The 15,861-nt window shown below is 52.7% G+C and overlaps 6 protein-coding genes across 6 annotated transcripts; 2 read left to right on the plus strand and 4 right to left on the minus strand.

The window, feature by feature from the left end:
- Nucleotides 1-413: 413 nt before the first annotated feature.
- On the plus strand, nucleotides 414-4,799 carry J4E90_007107 (uncharacterized protein; the record flags this gene model as incomplete). The annotated part of the gene is made up of 4 exons (XM_051436648.1): nucleotides 414-590; nucleotides 643-804; nucleotides 852-4,485; nucleotides 4,546-4,799. 4 exons carry the CDS (start codon nucleotides 414-416, stop codon nucleotides 4,797-4,799), a joined length of 4,227 nt encoding a protein of 1,408 aa, XP_051289394.1.
- Nucleotides 4,800-6,574: 1,775 nt separating this feature from the next.
- Nucleotides 6,575-7,042, minus strand: J4E90_007108 (uncharacterized protein; the record flags this gene model as incomplete). The annotated part of the gene is made up of 1 exon (XM_051436649.1): nucleotides 6,575-7,042. One exon carries the CDS (start codon nucleotides 7,040-7,042, stop codon nucleotides 6,575-6,577), a length of 468 nt encoding a protein of 155 aa, XP_051289395.1.
- Nucleotides 7,043-8,826: 1,784 nt separating this feature from the next.
- Nucleotides 8,827-10,129, minus strand: RO4 (Actin-like protein; the record flags this gene model as incomplete). Its single annotated transcript, XM_051436650.1, has 4 exons — nucleotides 8,827-8,889; nucleotides 8,946-9,260; nucleotides 9,307-9,762; nucleotides 9,824-10,129. 4 exons carry the CDS (start codon nucleotides 10,127-10,129, stop codon nucleotides 8,827-8,829), a joined length of 1,140 nt encoding a protein of 379 aa, XP_051289396.1.
- A 538-nt stretch (nucleotides 10,130-10,667) lies between these two features.
- J4E90_007110 (uncharacterized protein) lies at nucleotides 10,668-11,801 on the plus strand (the record flags this gene model as incomplete). The annotated part of the gene is made up of 1 exon (XM_051436651.1): nucleotides 10,668-11,801. The coding sequence occupies one exon, from the start codon at nucleotides 10,668-10,670 to the stop codon at nucleotides 11,799-11,801; it is 1,134 nt and encodes a 377-aa protein (XP_051289397.1).
- A 264-nt stretch (nucleotides 11,802-12,065) lies between these two features.
- J4E90_007111 (uncharacterized protein) lies at nucleotides 12,066-13,139 on the minus strand (the record flags this gene model as incomplete). Its single annotated transcript, XM_051436652.1, has 3 exons — nucleotides 12,066-12,102; nucleotides 12,735-13,023; nucleotides 13,091-13,139. 3 exons carry the CDS (start codon nucleotides 13,137-13,139, stop codon nucleotides 12,066-12,068), a joined length of 375 nt encoding a protein of 124 aa, XP_051289398.1.
- Nucleotides 13,140-13,664: 525 nt separating this feature from the next.
- On the minus strand, nucleotides 13,665-14,517 carry J4E90_007112 (uncharacterized protein; the record flags this gene model as incomplete). Its single annotated transcript, XM_051436653.1, has 2 exons — nucleotides 13,665-13,853; nucleotides 13,921-14,517. The coding sequence occupies 2 exons, from the start codon at nucleotides 14,515-14,517 to the stop codon at nucleotides 13,665-13,667; spliced, it is 786 nt and encodes a 261-aa protein (XP_051289399.1).
- Between the last annotated feature and the right edge of the window lie 1,344 nt (nucleotides 14,518-15,861).

Below are 15,861 nucleotides of genomic sequence, written 5' to 3' on the forward strand. Positions count from 1 at the left end.
TGCATCCCTAGTATATCTAAGCTTAATCCTCTTCAAACACGTCCTCAGTACATGACTAGATACATGTAGAGAACGAGGCTAGGGAAGCCCACGTGTTTGATGCCCGTAGCTGTAGCATGCTGTTCCGAGTCGGGTATGGTCAACTTTTGTTGATGGTATCCGCCTAGCGCGCATCAGGCCGTCACGTGACGGGCGTCAGTGCGGCCGAAAGTTAACGCGGCCGATGGGTGCGCGAACCTTTGAGAGCCTACTTCTGCCCTCCTTCTTTCCTTTACCTTCATTGCGCCCGAATCTCCCTCCCGCTGAATCGGGGCAGCACGATAACCTCTCTGCCGCAAAGAGCTCGCCGAAATCGCCCATCGCGCTCCATCGCCAGAACCACCAGTCCACGCGTTGTCCTTGTTTGATTCACCATGGCGGAGTTCTTCGACACAATCGCCGACGTTGGCAGCGACGAGGAGGAGGATGAGGACTTTGATGGCGAGGCTGGCGACGCCGCTGAACCCAGGCCGAAGAAGATAAACGGCGCCAATGGCATCGACGACTCCAGCGAGGAAGAAGATGACGACGACGAAGATAGGTTGCGACAGGTAAGCTTGGCCGTACTGGCTGGAGCATCTGCAGATGCTAATGGACATATAGGAAGGCGAAGGCTTTATCGCAGACGAGGACGAAGAAGACGAGATCGCCGAGCGCAAACGTCGGCGCAGGAAGAGGAAGAAGGACCGTCACGAGGAAGAGGCCCTAGATGACGAGGATCTGGACCTGATCGGTGTCGAGGTTGAGCGCCCGGCAGAAGAACAGGTAAGGCATACCTTGCTGAAGCGTGGGCACCGCTAACTTAGGGGAAGTCGAGGTTCAAGCGCCTGAAGCGTGGCCACAAGGAGCGCGTCAAGTCTCGCGGCGTGGACGACATCTTCTCCGATGACGAAGTAAACGAAGACTACGACGAGCCGCGCGGGCGCCTAGGCGACGAATTTGACGACTTCATCGAGGACGACAAGTTCGAAGACGAGATCGAAGACGACCGCGACGTCACACAGCCAGGCATAAATCTGATTACAAAGGGACTGCAAGCTGCTGGTCTGGACGAGGGAGCAGAGGAAGACTACAGGGCTGCCTTTGGTGATGGCACAGATTATGACTGGGCGCTGGAAATGCAAGAGGCGGAAGAGGATGAGCAAGCCGGTGAAGGCCGTGAGCTTCAGCTCAAGGACGTCTTCGAGCCATCGCAACTACAGGAGCGCATGCTTACGGATGAGGACAACGTCATCCGCGAGACCGACATTCCCGAGCGACTGCAGCTAGCCCGGAGGTCTTTCAAGGAGATCGAGCTCACACCAGAAGACATGCAGGCACGCTTGACAGAAGAAGCCACCTGGATCAGCAACATGCTGTGGCCGAAGAAGGGTCTCCCCCGCTACTTCCTGCAACCTTTCGAGAAGGCTGTGCGTAAGGTCCTGGAGTTCATCAATCTCGAAGACTATGAAGTGCCCTTCATCTTCAACCACCGCAAAGACTACCTTATCCACGCCCCAAGCGATAACGACGATTACGACGACATAGACAATCCGCCGCCCATGGATGCGCGACCAGAGCGCTTGCTGAACCAGGCCGATTTGTGGGAAGTATTCGAATTCGACCTCAAGTTCAGGGCATTTGCAGAGAAGCGCGACGCCCTCAAGCAAAACTACGAGAACCTGAAGAGTGTATACTCTGACATCACTGATCCTGAGATCGAGGAGTTGGCAGCCAAGGCCATTACTATCGAAGAAATCCAGGAACTTCAGGATTACCTACACTACAAGTATTCGCAAGAGATCAACGAGGTCCGACAAGAAGTGAACGGAACACAGAAGCGTGCCAACAACGCGCGCAGCTTCTTCGATAAGTTGAGGGGCGGTAAAGCCAATCAACTCGTCAAAGCGATCGGTATCACACCTGAGGACTTTGCAAAGAAGATTGATGGGTCAAATCGAGGCGCGCATACAATTGAGGACCCGCCATACAAGGTTGAAGAGCTCGCCGACCAGATGGCTGAAGCGCCAGAGACTGGCGCCACTCTTCTCCGGTCTACAAAGCTCTTGTTCGTTCAGGATTTGCAAATGTGCTCGCGCCTCCGTCGATACTTGCGTGGTAGCTTCTACCAGAACGCCCAGATCGACTGCATTCGCACTGACAAGGGCATGCGAAAGATCACGGAGGACCACCCCTACTATGAGTTCAAATACCTACGTGGTGTCACATTTTCGGATCTTCAAGGTCGACCGGATCTCTTTTTGAAGATGTTGAAGGCCGAGGCGGAAGGTCTTGTACAAGTTCGAATCTCCATGGGCAACTACAGGAACTTCAAGACAAAGCTTGAAGAAAAGATCATCTCCGAAGGCGTCAGTGAAGTCTCTGACACTTGGAACGCCCTCCGCAAGGAACTGCTCGGCGCGGCGTTAGACAAGCTACAGGTTGTCATCGCCAACGGTGTCAAAGAAACTCTGCGTGCTCGATGTGAGGATGAACTCGCCGCATCAGCAAGAGAGAACTACTACAACAAGCTTGATCAAGCGCCGTACAAGCTGAAGAGTGCACCTCTCGGATCTGTACCCAACGTTCTCTGCCTGACCAACGGCAAAGGCCAACGTGGAGACGCGATCATGTGGGCCTACGTCGAGAACGATGGACGGGTACTTGAGCACGGCCGTTTGGTGGAGATGCGCCTTGGAAATGCGGAGCGCGGTATTCCTGAAGGCCAGGACATCGACAAGTTTGTCGACGTGATTCAGCGCCGCCGACCAGACGTGATCGGTGTCTCTGGCTTCTCGGTCGAGACACGCAAATTGTACAAGGACCTTCAGGAAATCATCGGCCAGCGAGGCCTGACTGGCCCAGCCTACGAGGACGAGGACACCGGTGAAGAGAGGAACGAGCCACTGGAGGTGATCTTGGTCAACGATGAGGTCGCTCGTCTCTATCATACGAGTGGTCGAGCTATCGCCGAGTTCCCCAAGTATCCCGCGCTAACGAGGTACTGTGTTGCTCTCGGACGGTACCTGCAAAATCCACTGGCGGAATACGCGTCACTCGGCAAAGATATCGTCTCGATACCCTTCATCCCCAACCAAACCTTGATCCCACAAGAGAAGCTCCTGGACCGCCTAGAGACCGCGATGGTGGACATGGTCAACCTCGTGGGTATCGACCTACCAGAGACGTACGACGACAAATACCTCTCAAAGTTGATTCCTTACGTGTGTGGTCTGGGTCCTCGTAAGGCCGATCGCTTGATCAAGGCCATCCAGGCCAACAGCGATGAGATTCTGTCACGTTTCGACCTCCTTGGTGTGTCTGAGTCTAGGGACCTCAAGGCAGCCATGGGTCCCAAAGTCTTCCAGAATTGCGCCAGTTTCCTTTACATCCCCTACGATTCAACAGAAGAGTCCTCCGACTACTTGGACTACACCCGTGTACACCCAGAAGACTACGATCTTGCCAGGAAGATGGTCGCTGACGCCCTTAACATGGACGAAGAGGATGTTAAGGCCGAGACTGACGAAGGTGGACCCAGTGCCGTTGTTAGGAAGATGGTGCGGGAAGAGACCACCGATCTGGTCAACGACCTAGCTCTGGAAGACTACGCGGCGGAGATTGAACGGAACTTTGGTCAGCGCAAGCGCGCAACACTTGAGACTATTCGCGCTGAGCTCGACAACCCTTACGAGGAGATCCGGCAAATCTTTGCGCTGCTGTCTGGTGCTGAGCTGTTCACAATGTTGACTGGTGAGACGGAGGAGACTCTTTATGAGGGTATGGTCGTACCCGTTACCATCAGGCGAACATTCCCAGACCACATCGAGGTCAAGTTGGAATGCGGCATCGAAGGTGGCGTGTCCGAATCAGAATTCCCAGAGGGTGTTGGCAGTGGCGGTCAAGAGCCTCGCCACGTCTACCAGAGCCATCAGATTGTGCGCGCCCGTATTGTTTACCTCAACCGCAAGGCTCTCACCGCACAACTGTCGCTTCGAGACGATCTCATTCGAGCTCCAGAGAAGAAGCCCTACAATCGCGCAGCTGGTGAGTGGGATGACGCACAAGAAGCTCAGGACAAGAAGGCTGCCGAGAAGGAGAAGGAAGTTGCTTCTGGTCGGCCCAACCGTGTCGTCAACCACCCTCTCTTCTTCGCGTTCAACACCATGCAAGCCGAAGAGTACCTCGGTGGTAAGGAGACCGGTGACTTGGTCATTCGTCCATCCTCGAAGGGTTTCGACCATCTAGTCGTCACATGGAAAGTATCCAACAACGCCTACCAACATCTCGACGTTCTCGAGATGAACAAGGCAAATCAATTTTCGCTCGGAAAGCAGCTCAAGATTGGAAAGCACACATATTCCGATCTCGACGAGTTGATCGTCAACCACGTCGAGGCTATGGCACGCAAGGTCACAGAGATTACACGAGACGAGCGTTTCCAACCTGGCACACGAGAAGATACTGGTAAGTCGATCACACTACTTACCTTATGAATTCTAGAGACACAAGCTAACCCCCTCACAGAGAAATGGCTAGAGAATTACTGCGAAGCCAACCCTTCACGTTCCATGTACGCCTTCTGCAGCATGCCCAAGTACCCCGGCCACTTCTGGATCTGCTTCCAGATGAGCGCCCGCGGACCCAAGGGAGCCTGGGGCATCAAGGTCGTCCCCAACGCATTCGAACTGCACAAGAACGTCTACCCCGATATGCTGGCGCTCAAGAACGGCTTCAAGCTGTTGATCAGCACGGCTAGCAAAGCGCAACCCAGGCGCTGAAGGAACAAACGATTCATTGGCAGTCTATTCCGAGTTCGAGACGGGTCTAGGGGTCTTGGAGGCACTTCGAGAACGTGTATTGGTAGTTTTTTTGCTCGCGGCTCTCTTTTTCTTTTGGTATTCGTTCTCTTCACATCAGTCATCTTGGGATCATTGCATAGCCTTATCTTGAAAAGGGCCAACTAAAAGAATTACCACTCATAATACGGCGCTCTTTGGGAGGTTTCCCAGTGTGTAGAGATATCATAAATTGGCATTTTGTTCTTCTCGATGTCCGTGCAATACACGTAAATGTACGCGTCTCGTATGTCATAAAATCGGTCGTCCGTTGGCATCGATATTTTGACACTGTTTTACACACAATTTCTTTACTTACAGAAACGCAGGATGATAAACCCCGAACTTAATCTTACTACTTAACGAGCTCACGCACCTTGTTCAAAGATGAAACCCCAAATACCCTAGAGCCTGCCTTGCTCCCAGGTCTCTCAGTTTACGGCCTTTTGATACTGGTAGAGGACTATACCAGACTTGGACGCCTTTTGCACATTCCCGACTGGCTGATGTATACATCTTAATGCTCCCAGATTACCTACCTTGCATACATCCACGTTCATGTAGTCCGCAGGCCCCTTCATCTTTTTTCATTATATGAGACACACGCAGAAATCCCACTCAACGTCAACACTCCCACTCGCCCACAAAACCACCACCAAGGATACCTACTCATACTAGATCGCCCCTCCAACCGGTGACACTCCACTACACCATCCCGCCTAACCTCACGATCTCCACATGGGTCATTTTGTCCGTCCCGTCTCCCTCAAAAGGTTCCGGTGAGAACACCTACTCGCAGACGCAGACTCTGATCTACGCTCGCGTATGCACGTACTTCGTATATTAGCTTGCTGGGCCGGCCGATCTAGATCTACACGCCACAAAAGGAAAGTCAGCGGAGTTGACTCCGCGAAACGGGTTATATCCGGTGGGTGGCTTGGCATGGCTACGATGGGCGGTGGTGCTGGTGCTGGTGGCTGGGCTGGCTTAGTCGAGACGCGGCGGTGCTGAGTCGTGGGTTGCAGGGCGGGAAGGCTGAATACGTTGTTGTGAGAACAACGGGGAGCTTGTTTGGTAAAAAAATCTTTGCAATCGGGAAGTACGTCGTAAGTAAGTTGGCGATTGAGTGCGTTGCCGGGTAGACGTTGTCAGCCATCTCACGGCATTGCGTCACTTCAAAGTATACGAAATAATTTGCGTCCTGAACTTTATATAGGATGGTAACACGGAAAAGTCACAGAGTGGCAAGCTGGCACAAAAGTATGAAGATGGAGATCATTCAATTAAAACTATGAACAGAGGCAAAGACGAACCCGTCCTTGTCCTCACCAGCTTCTCACTGGCCTGGGGGTATAAACTTCCTCTTCCCCTTTCCGCAAATGATGAAAAAATGTTCAGAGAACAGTGGGCCCTCTCTCGTAAGAGCAGGACGTAATTTCCGGGTATCAAGGTGTTACTTTTATGTGTGTTGATGACCGGAGGTAGGCGCCTGGCTCCTCGATGGTTGTGTGGATATGTCGTTATGAAGGGAGAAAATGATGTCGTGAAAAAGGGACTTTTGTTGTTGGTGATTGTACAATGGGAGATGATAGACCTCCGTGGAAACGCCGTGCTGATGGAAATGCTGAGATGATGAGAGATTCGGAACCAGCTCTCACGTTGAAGATGGGTATGCAAGAAGTGAAGGTTGGGCGCAAGAAGAGGCGGCAGTGACTCTCTTATTGGTGAGAGAATTGCCTGCTCAGGCGCTGCCATGCGGACTCCATGCTGCGGCGGACGCCGTCCTTCTCGCTCTCTACGCTTGAGGAGCTGGAAGTGGAGGAGGCGGAGTTCTGGCGTTGGGATCGGGGCTTCATCTCGTCGACGAGGTTGCCGGCACCGCCGCGACCGATGTGGTAGACGGGTGCCTGTTGGGTGCGCAGGCGTTCTTGCTGTTGGAGTTCCTCGTCGAAGCTGAAGATGGCGCGCTCAGTCTTCTTCATGTTGCCAGCACCGCCACGGCCGGTGGCGTAGAAGGCGTTGCTGGGTGGGGGAGGCAGCTTGGTGCGCGAAGCTGGACCTGAGGCTGTGGGGCCGGGAGTGACCTCAGTGGGCTTGATGCGCATGGCGTTGCCGGCTCCGCCGCGGCCAGAGTACATGTAGGCACCGGCGGATGGGTGAGGCTCGTTGATGTGGAAGCTGACCATTTTGATTGTTTGGTAGTGAGGTTGTTGGTTGTTGGGAGCAAGTCAAGTGGCGACTGTCGTCGATATGAATCTGGGGTAGCGTTGATAGTAAGAAGTAGCTCCGGGAAGATCTGTAGTGGTTGATGATCGTTGGTACTCAACAAGACCTACTGGGGTAGAAGGGTTTATATAACAAACAGCGTCGCACTGATCACGATCCCCTCTTACTACTGGAATGCAAGGCAAGAAAACCTCTCACGCGCAAGCTTTTTTTCGGCGCCACGAAACGAACCAGACGCGCACGAGGCCAGCTCAGAAGCCTTGGAAGTCTGAGCGACACTTTGCAGTTAACGGCAGTCAATGGATCATGCGTCCCCTAACAAGACCAGTGTAGGAAATTTCTCAGCACCACGAATAGTTTACCATTACCCCCTCAAAACGCGGTGATTGGCTGGAGCGAGTTTCTCGGGGGTAAGAGATTGCCAGGGGAAATGGTCAGGTGCAGCGGAGAACAAGGAGCGAAGCGATCGAGCCCATGACGCTATCGAAAGCCCGGAGCTTGGCTCCGCAGCAACCGCAGCGCACATGGCCGAAGCGCCGCCTGTGAGGTGTCTGACTGAAAATTTGACGCAGAAGACGCCATGCGCAAACTGGGGCCTTGTGCCAGCTTCCGCGACGGCCAGCGCACGCTTCCCGCCGGAGAGTGTGGAGGCGGGAAGAGATTTTTTTGCGGTGCTGCGTCTCACCTCTGGCTCGCGTCATGCATACGCCGCATACGCTCTGCGCTTGTCATCGGGTGCCTGGATCAGAGGAGAACCGAGATGGAGACGCTGCAGATTCTGACGCTGCCTGTTTGATGCTGCTGTTGCTGATTTGATACCCATTGCATGCATCGATATCCCTCCTTCTGCAAGGCACACTGATCTTGAACGCTGGTGGCGTCTTCCAAAAAAGCAATTACACCTTCGGCCGCTCGATTTTGTGCTCTGCCAGGTGACCGCGCACGTCCGGCTGGCCGTCCGAGCCTCCGGACGCACCGTCGTGCATGACGTCGAGCATCGTGAAGTCTAGGCGTGGGCGGCTCTGTGCTTGCGGTCTGCGGTGTCGAACAGGTACGTGGCCCCCTGTTGTGGCTGGCCCTGTGATCAGGTACCTGCAGTGCTCGCGATCGCTGCAGCTGGGGTGATGCTATTTGCGCATGTCATGTCGCCATTGTGTGTAATATGCGTTGCACATTACGTGGAGTGAAGCATCGGTGATTTGACCGCAGTCACACCATAGCTGACGCGACTAGACAAGACCTCACGATGCTTGGCACACCCATTCGCCCAAACCATCTCACTGTAACTTCCCGTTTCGCCCTCCGCGTGCACATTCGCAGGTGGATTAATTGTGGTATTCTGTACGCTTCATAATCATAGGGGTATTCCAAAGCGCTCACAAACGCCTGCTATGCACGGGCTCTCCCCTCGTACACCTTACCTAACCGACACTCTCGAACCATGCTCGCGCTTAAGTAACAGAAACGCACTCGAATGCGGGGAAAGCAGCATGCTACAGTAGCTCTCCCGTCTAGAAGCTACGGCTACCGGCTGACACGTAGATCTGCCATCACCCAACCAAGCGCGCAGCCCCCAGCTTTCTTCCTTCGTGGTTGGCGCGACCCCAGGTCTTGGGACCCCATTCCATGACTAACTGCAACTGCGCTACCCATGCAACCACGCAGCTCCTTCTCGAAAGATGATGCGGAGGCGGGAGAAACGGGTGCGGAGTAAGTGCTGCTGCCAAAGACGACGTGTCGGTGCTTATGCGAATTTGGTGTGGATGATGTCTGGGTTTTCCTGCCATTCGTCTTTCTCTACCCACATCTGCATGCACGTGTCAGTTCACTGGCTACAGCCTCGTTGGGGAATAAGAAACTTACCTTCTTGAAGGTGCTGAGGCCCGCAAGAATGCTGCCACCGGTCCACGTGGTGTAGATGCGCTCTGGTGGTGCTAAGATCTTGATCCTCATGTCCTTCACCGCCAGTCTTTGCACCTCATGAAGCAGCCTGTTTCCGAATCCCTTTGTCAGTGTGGAACCTCCGGAGAGTACAATGTTGCCATAAAGCGCCTTTCGGAGGTCCATGTCGGTTCTGTGTATCGCCTCGACGACAATCTGGTGCACGCCAGGGTACTCCAGACCAATGATCTCGGGGTTGAAGAGTATCTCTGGTGCTCGGAAGCGTTCCGCTCCGATCTAGACTGTCAGCTCGGGTCTGATGCAAATCGTCATTCGTACTCACCTTTATCTTCTGGCCATCAGGTAGTGCGTAGTCAACGCTCTTGCCCTCTGATCTGGACGAGCCTGACCAGTCCTTCTCCTCCTTGGCCGGATCGAGTGCCACGTATCCTGTTGCCTCTTTGATGTTCTTGACCGTCTCTTTCTCAGCGCTGGTGTGGAAGACGCGGCCGCTTTTCCTCAGCAGCTGCTGGAAGTGCTCTGTAACGTCTCGGCCTGCCACGTCTATTCTTCTGATGCTGTTGGGAATCGCAAAACCCTGGAAGACTGGCACTGCATGCGAAACACCGTCTCCCGAATCTAGAACTAGTCCAGTTGTCTTGCCGGATGCGTATAATGAAAGGACGGCTTGGACCGATGTGTATAAGGCGGGCACATTAAACGTCTCGAATAGGATCTGGGCAGCCGTGTCGCGGTTTTCTCGGGGGTTTAGCGGAGGCTCTGTAAGGAGTACAGGATGCTACAGAGACAGATAGTCAGCTTAATGACCCTCAATGGCAGTCTGCCACGGTCCAACTCACATCTTCGCTGACGGTCCTCAGGCCTTCTGTATAGACATACTGCCATATCCGCTCCATATCATCCCAGTCTGTGACAATGCCGTGCTCCAATGGGTAGTTAATCTTGAAGAGCCCCCTATATTGTTGTGCTTGTGGTCCTATGAATACGTCGCCCTCCAATGCGCCTGCCATTGTCCGCACATGCTTCGGTCGTCCTACGTATGACGGGAAGAAGCATTTTGGCACATCCTCGCCTGCGAATCCAGCTCTGATAGTTCCACTGCCGTTGTCTATCACGATCGGAGCATTGTGTAGCCGGGAGCCCATGGCGGGGTTGGGGGATAACGATGGATTCGGACGTTGGTAATCTAGGAGAGCGGTCGGCGGCGATGACGGTAGAGAGACGGTTTTTCTGGCGAGGCGAAGAGCTGGTGTCGTGGCAGCTTCTCCAGGTTGGAGCTCCTTCTGAATCGCGAAAGTTCACGACGCGCTTCGGCATTGACGACAGGGGTACCCTCACCGCATCACGTGCCGGCGCTCGCACCTCCAAGAACACGCATCTGCTCCTGCGCATCATCTATATCGACCACAGTTACGATTTGTGCTTCGTCTTTGTTCCATTGTACTATCTTATATAGCAAGCAATACAATCACGGTACCTAGCATTGTTTAGCCCCTAGCCGAGCGCCTCACGCACCCCGCGTCAGCACTATCCAGGCAACCACCCGTGGACGACTACCTAGGTACAATGAACATCATGCTTCGCAATGTACTGTCTGCTGTGTCTACATGCCAAAGGCTTACACTTTCCAAACTTTCTGCAGCTCCACCTACATTTTGACTGCCTACTAGACCCCCCAGAAGCATGTCGTCAGTAAAGCCTAACCCTACCATGCAGGCCGCTGCGGCCAGTTTCTCCTCTGTCATACAGAAACGCGAAGATGCTTTCTACGAGCCAAGGAAGCAGCCTTACTATTGCGTCTCGCCTGACGGCAATTGGACACCAGCAACATCCGACCAAGCGTTCCCAAAAGACGAATCAGAGGCACTTCTGCATCCCAGGAAGCTTCGTTTGATCTCCTGGAATATCGATGTCCTCGTTCCATTCGCAGAAGAAAGAATGAGCGCTGCACTAGATCATTTGCACGACTTAGTATCATCCACCCCGCCAGATATCGCAATCGTCATATTTCTACAAGAGATGGGAGTCTCAGACATGGAGCAGATACGAGACTCAGCCTGGGTCAAGCAACGCTTCAACCTCACAGACATCGACTCGCAAAACTGGCTGAGCTCTCACTATGGTACGATCACACTCGTCGATCGGCGAATGCACATAGACTCCGTTTTCCGCGTGCCGTGGTACAGCAAGTTCGGACGAGACGGCCTGTTTGTGGACATCAAGCTCTACAACTGCATTCGTCCAGATCTTCCGGTGAAAATGCTACGGCTATGTAACACACATCTGGAGTCTCTCGTTGCTGATCCGCCTGTCCGCCCCATTCAGATGGCAGCCGCAAAGCAGTATCTCAGCCACCCGGATGTCGAAAGCGCAATACTAGCTGGCGACCTCAATGCTATCGAGCCCTTTGATCGCTTTCTACACACAGGTAATGCGCTCGAGGATATGTACCTCTCTATTGGCGGCCACGCCAATGCACCAAGTGACGCTACCGTCTTCGGTAACTTCAACAACAATGTACCTACTATTCGCAATGGGCCCGGCGAAGAAGACAGCGACCACGGGTATACCTGGGGCTATCAGTCTCCACAAGCCACGAGCGATAGATTTGGCTGTAGCAGGATGGACAAGATCTTATTCCAAGGGTGGCTAGGTCCTTGCAAGTTCCAGAGGATTGGCGTGGGCGTCAAAGTCGCGGAGGAGCATAGACAGATGATGAAGAAGGCGGGCGAGCTAGATTGGGTCTCGGATCATTATGGCGTCATGGGCGATTTTCTGCTCACTTATCGTGGACAGTTGAGGAAGTATGAACTATGACAGCAAGTGTAATGTTGGCGATGTCGCGGACGCTCTTTATCAACACCTTCTCAATCTGACCAAATGCTCATCCATCTCCAGTGGCACTTTCCGGGTTCATCGAGTTCAAGCCTGAGCCTACTACATTGACGCTTTTGGGTATTCCTTGTTCTACTCCTCTGGGCCACAATGACTCAGACGAGTACCGAGTGGTGCACCCATAGCTTCTGCAACCACATGGATACGTTCAATGCCTACAAATACCTTTCAAATGACGCAAAGAAACTATTGAAAAGCGATGACACCCTCAATAATCATTGATCTGCTAAGTAACATAAGGTACACTTCGGCTAGGCAACTACATGTACGGATCTAGCCCACCCCAGCAACTTTCGAATTCGTCTTCTTCTCCAAACCGTACTGTCACAACCAAGTTGGATGGTCCAAAAAAACATTGTAAATTTGTAAACAGCAGCAGTCTAGCACCCATGCGACAAGCAAGCTTTCCACTCCTCATTGACGATAAATACTACATGAACGTAATCATTCAAGTGATGCATCGAATCATCGAGCCGCATCTCCCCCCTCCATTGCTCCACCCGCCGAGCTGAATCCTCTCCGGTGGGGCAGTTCGCGCAACAGTGTGACCACGCATCCATCCACTTCTCCGCATGGCCCTTCTTTGTCCGGAACCTCGGCGACGAGGTTTCTTCCGTATACATCCAACACTTTAGATGCTCCACGGAGTTTCGGATGAAATCGTGCAGCACAGGCATAGCTTCCGGTTTTGTGAGGTCGTGCAGGATACGCCCTATACGGCGGCCTGAAAAACGGCTCTGCGATAGCGGGATGTCGCCTAGCGCGAAGGCTACGTTAACCTGTGGAGCGCTTCCGCAGAGGTTGACGACATGTATGATATCCCTTTGAGTTGACAATTCGCTCCGAGATTCATACAATTGGCCTGGTAATTGGACGGTGAGATCTCCGCGAGCTTGCTTGGGGTCTGTACCGGTAGGGAGAATGAAAGTGTTGATGTAAAGAAGCGAGTCCACACACTGGATATGAACTTTGGTCTGCGCCATGTACATGGGTAGATACTCTGACCGAAGCTGGCGGCAGACTTGTGTGAGACCGAAGAACTGTCGATGAGTCTTATTTGTCTGCTCGTGTTGCTGGGTAGGCTTGCGGGTGAGATGAACATCGCGTGGTTCTTGTGCATAGTTGTAGATACGGTTGCGAAGCTCTGTTAACATACGTTAGCTCATTATAGTCCAGCTGATTTTACTCCTAGAGGGCTAGTTCCTACTTACCTCCGGGGAGCTTTAGAAGGGGGCTCGTAGGTACGCTGTTGACAGACATATCTGTTGGCTGCACGTTTTGACTTTAGTGTTGACAGACATATCTGTTGGCTGCACGTTTTGACTTTAGTGTTGACAGGAATTCTGGACGTGGTTCTGTTGAATCAGGTAGTAATGGCTCGAGAAGGAATTATAGATCGGTTTTATAATATCCATGTGGAGCTAAAAAGCGCTTTCGATGGGAAAGTTCCTTTATTACCTGGTGGCAAGGCTGCCTAGATGCGCCTCGCATGTGCTTCGATGTGAATGTATTCGACTGCCATAATCCAGCGAGGCAGATGTAGCGGCCTCGAAGTACCCCAATGAGTACATCGAGTAGAGTGAAATAATGTAGTTAGATGAGAGGCAGCCAAAAGGTAAACAATGCGTGCCTGGTCCTCCATTGTGGAGGTAAGTTGCCACTGCAGAAGCTACATGAGCCCCAATAGTTCTCATTCATCACATAGAAAACCTCTGAATACATACAAGCTTCGGCGACCGCCATGCTCTGTCAGTTTCCTGACTTTGATTAGACCTTTCGCAATGGTCATGAGAGAAACTGCAGCGGCCTCGGATTTCCCCAGTGATCGCTTGGATTGAACCTCCAAGCCCCCTTATGCTTTCTTGTGAACCAGTACGCGTTCAGGTACGGGATGAAGAAGGGTACAGGTGGGAAGTTTCCACTACCAGGGTAGCTTCTGTCAACACATCCGAGTACCAATGGGATAACAAGATTCTGATGAGGCAGCTTATCAGTGTTTTGCTTGATGGTAAGCAGCTAGTGAGAATATTGGAATACGTACCGGATCAGCAGTCTTTGCTCCTTCGTCGGCTACTTCTTTCATTGCCTGCTTGATCTGTTCTCCATCACACTTTTCGAGTCGTATCAAGGTATCGATCTCGTCGTGTAGATGCTGGGTAAGGACAGGTGCGAATTCATCGATCAGGCTCTTGAGTTCCGCCGCGTCATACGTTCTTTCTCCAGTCCCAACTTCTTCGGCCCACTTCACCAGCCCTGCAATCTTCGGCTCAAACTGATGATGCTGGTCCACGTTTCCTCCCATCATGCCTTCCCAGTCATCCATTCCTGCCTCTCTTGCGATCTGCTCTATCTTTGGAAAGAACTTAGCCTCTTCAAGGGAGTGATGGTGGTGCACGGTATCCGCCCATGCGGTGACGTACAACATGAGATCCGCAACATCGCCAGGGAGTTGAATGGAGGGCGCTTGGTGATAAATGGAATTTAGAGCGCGGAGCAAGACGTTGTGAACATTGGCCATCTCTATGGCGACACTGAGAACACCGGCATTCGTGCATACTGGTGCGTTTGGTTGACCGGGAATGTTGAGGAGGGCGAATGGTGTATCCGCCCATGTGTTTGCTTCTGCCTTGGTGTTCATGCTGAAAGTTGATGGCAAACAAGTAAAGGGTCAGAAGGGTGACTGTCAAAGAAGGCCACGGATGAAAGACACATCGCTGAAGCCTAGCTATAGCTGGCCTTTGAGATTGGAATGCGATAGGTGCTGCTTACTGCGCATACGCGAATCTGTAGGGCTGAACGGTGTACGCTTGAAATTTTCTTCTTCGGGTTAGCAGGCAATCCTCTTGCCAGCTGGCGTAAGCAGTACGCTCCTTACGGACAATGCGCGAAAGGGCATCGGAATCTTACACTCCTAATGCTAATGTCTGCGCATTCATGTTCTCAGCGCCTTCGGGGATTAAAAGGGATTGCGCTCGGTGGGACCAAGTGATTGTTAGTCAGGACTCTGCGCAGTACATCTGCTGATGCCGTGATGTTCTGCCATGCTGTTATTGCTACTGCGCAGGCACATCGTGACTGCTGGACACCTGGCGCAGGTGCTGTTCATTGAGTGTCTAGGTATTCGTAATCGTACACCTCTCGTAGAGGTCGCAGCGCGCATCTCTGGTCTGAGACTGCGCAACTTCTGAGAGGCTTTGAGAAGATTCGGCTTCGACTGCGCTGGATGCTTTGGCATTGGGAAGCCCTGGCATTCGCGCAACAGGGAAATGAAGGGCGAACTAGAGCCTTGGCAGATGACATAGCTTCTCGGTCCCTATCTTGAGCAACTTCACGGCGGCGTGGCACCTCGTTGTTTCATCAATACCACCGAACAAGCATCCTCCCGACTGCTCGCCGTAATCCGCGCATAATGACGTTGTGAGAACAGCGCCCCCAGGAGTCACCATGCGTAAGAGCGGAGAGTGTGGAAGCGCAATCGCGGAAGCAAGCGTAAGACGTTTGCACCCGAACGAACAATTGAGCAGCGAGCTCATAAGAACGATGTTCTTTGAAGAAGGTTCCACGCGCCTCATGGCACGGACGGTAGATCTGCCGATCCTTTGATCAAGAGAGATGACCCCACGCGTCCGCCATTTCAACTCACCAGCTTCACCAAAATTGATTTGAAGGGACCACAGCCATGCAGACGACCCTGTTTTGTTTCAATAAAGTCTAGACCTGTTTTTGTAACCTTGTTTCTTGTCCACAGGCAGACATCATGCAGGGCCAATCCCCTGTACCGCTCGCAAAAGAAGGAAACAAAGAGATGTCTGTAACGGTCCGTCACCCACAGGGGGTCCCTCATTTCCTATCTCCACACCTTGCATCACCGTGCTCCCGACCCCACGGTGATCACTTACAACTCTAATGCTTAGCGTATGACATAGAGAGAGGTAATATAGAAGATGGGCCGCTCGCTCATATTCTTCCCTCGCTAACCGAC

This window comes from Alternaria incomplexa, assembly GCF_024043165.1.
Source record: "Alternaria incomplexa strain BMP 0042 chromosome Unknown scaffold_10, whole genome shotgun sequence".
Taxonomy (NCBI): Eukaryota; Fungi; Ascomycota; class Dothideomycetes; order Pleosporales; family Pleosporaceae; genus Alternaria; species Alternaria incomplexa.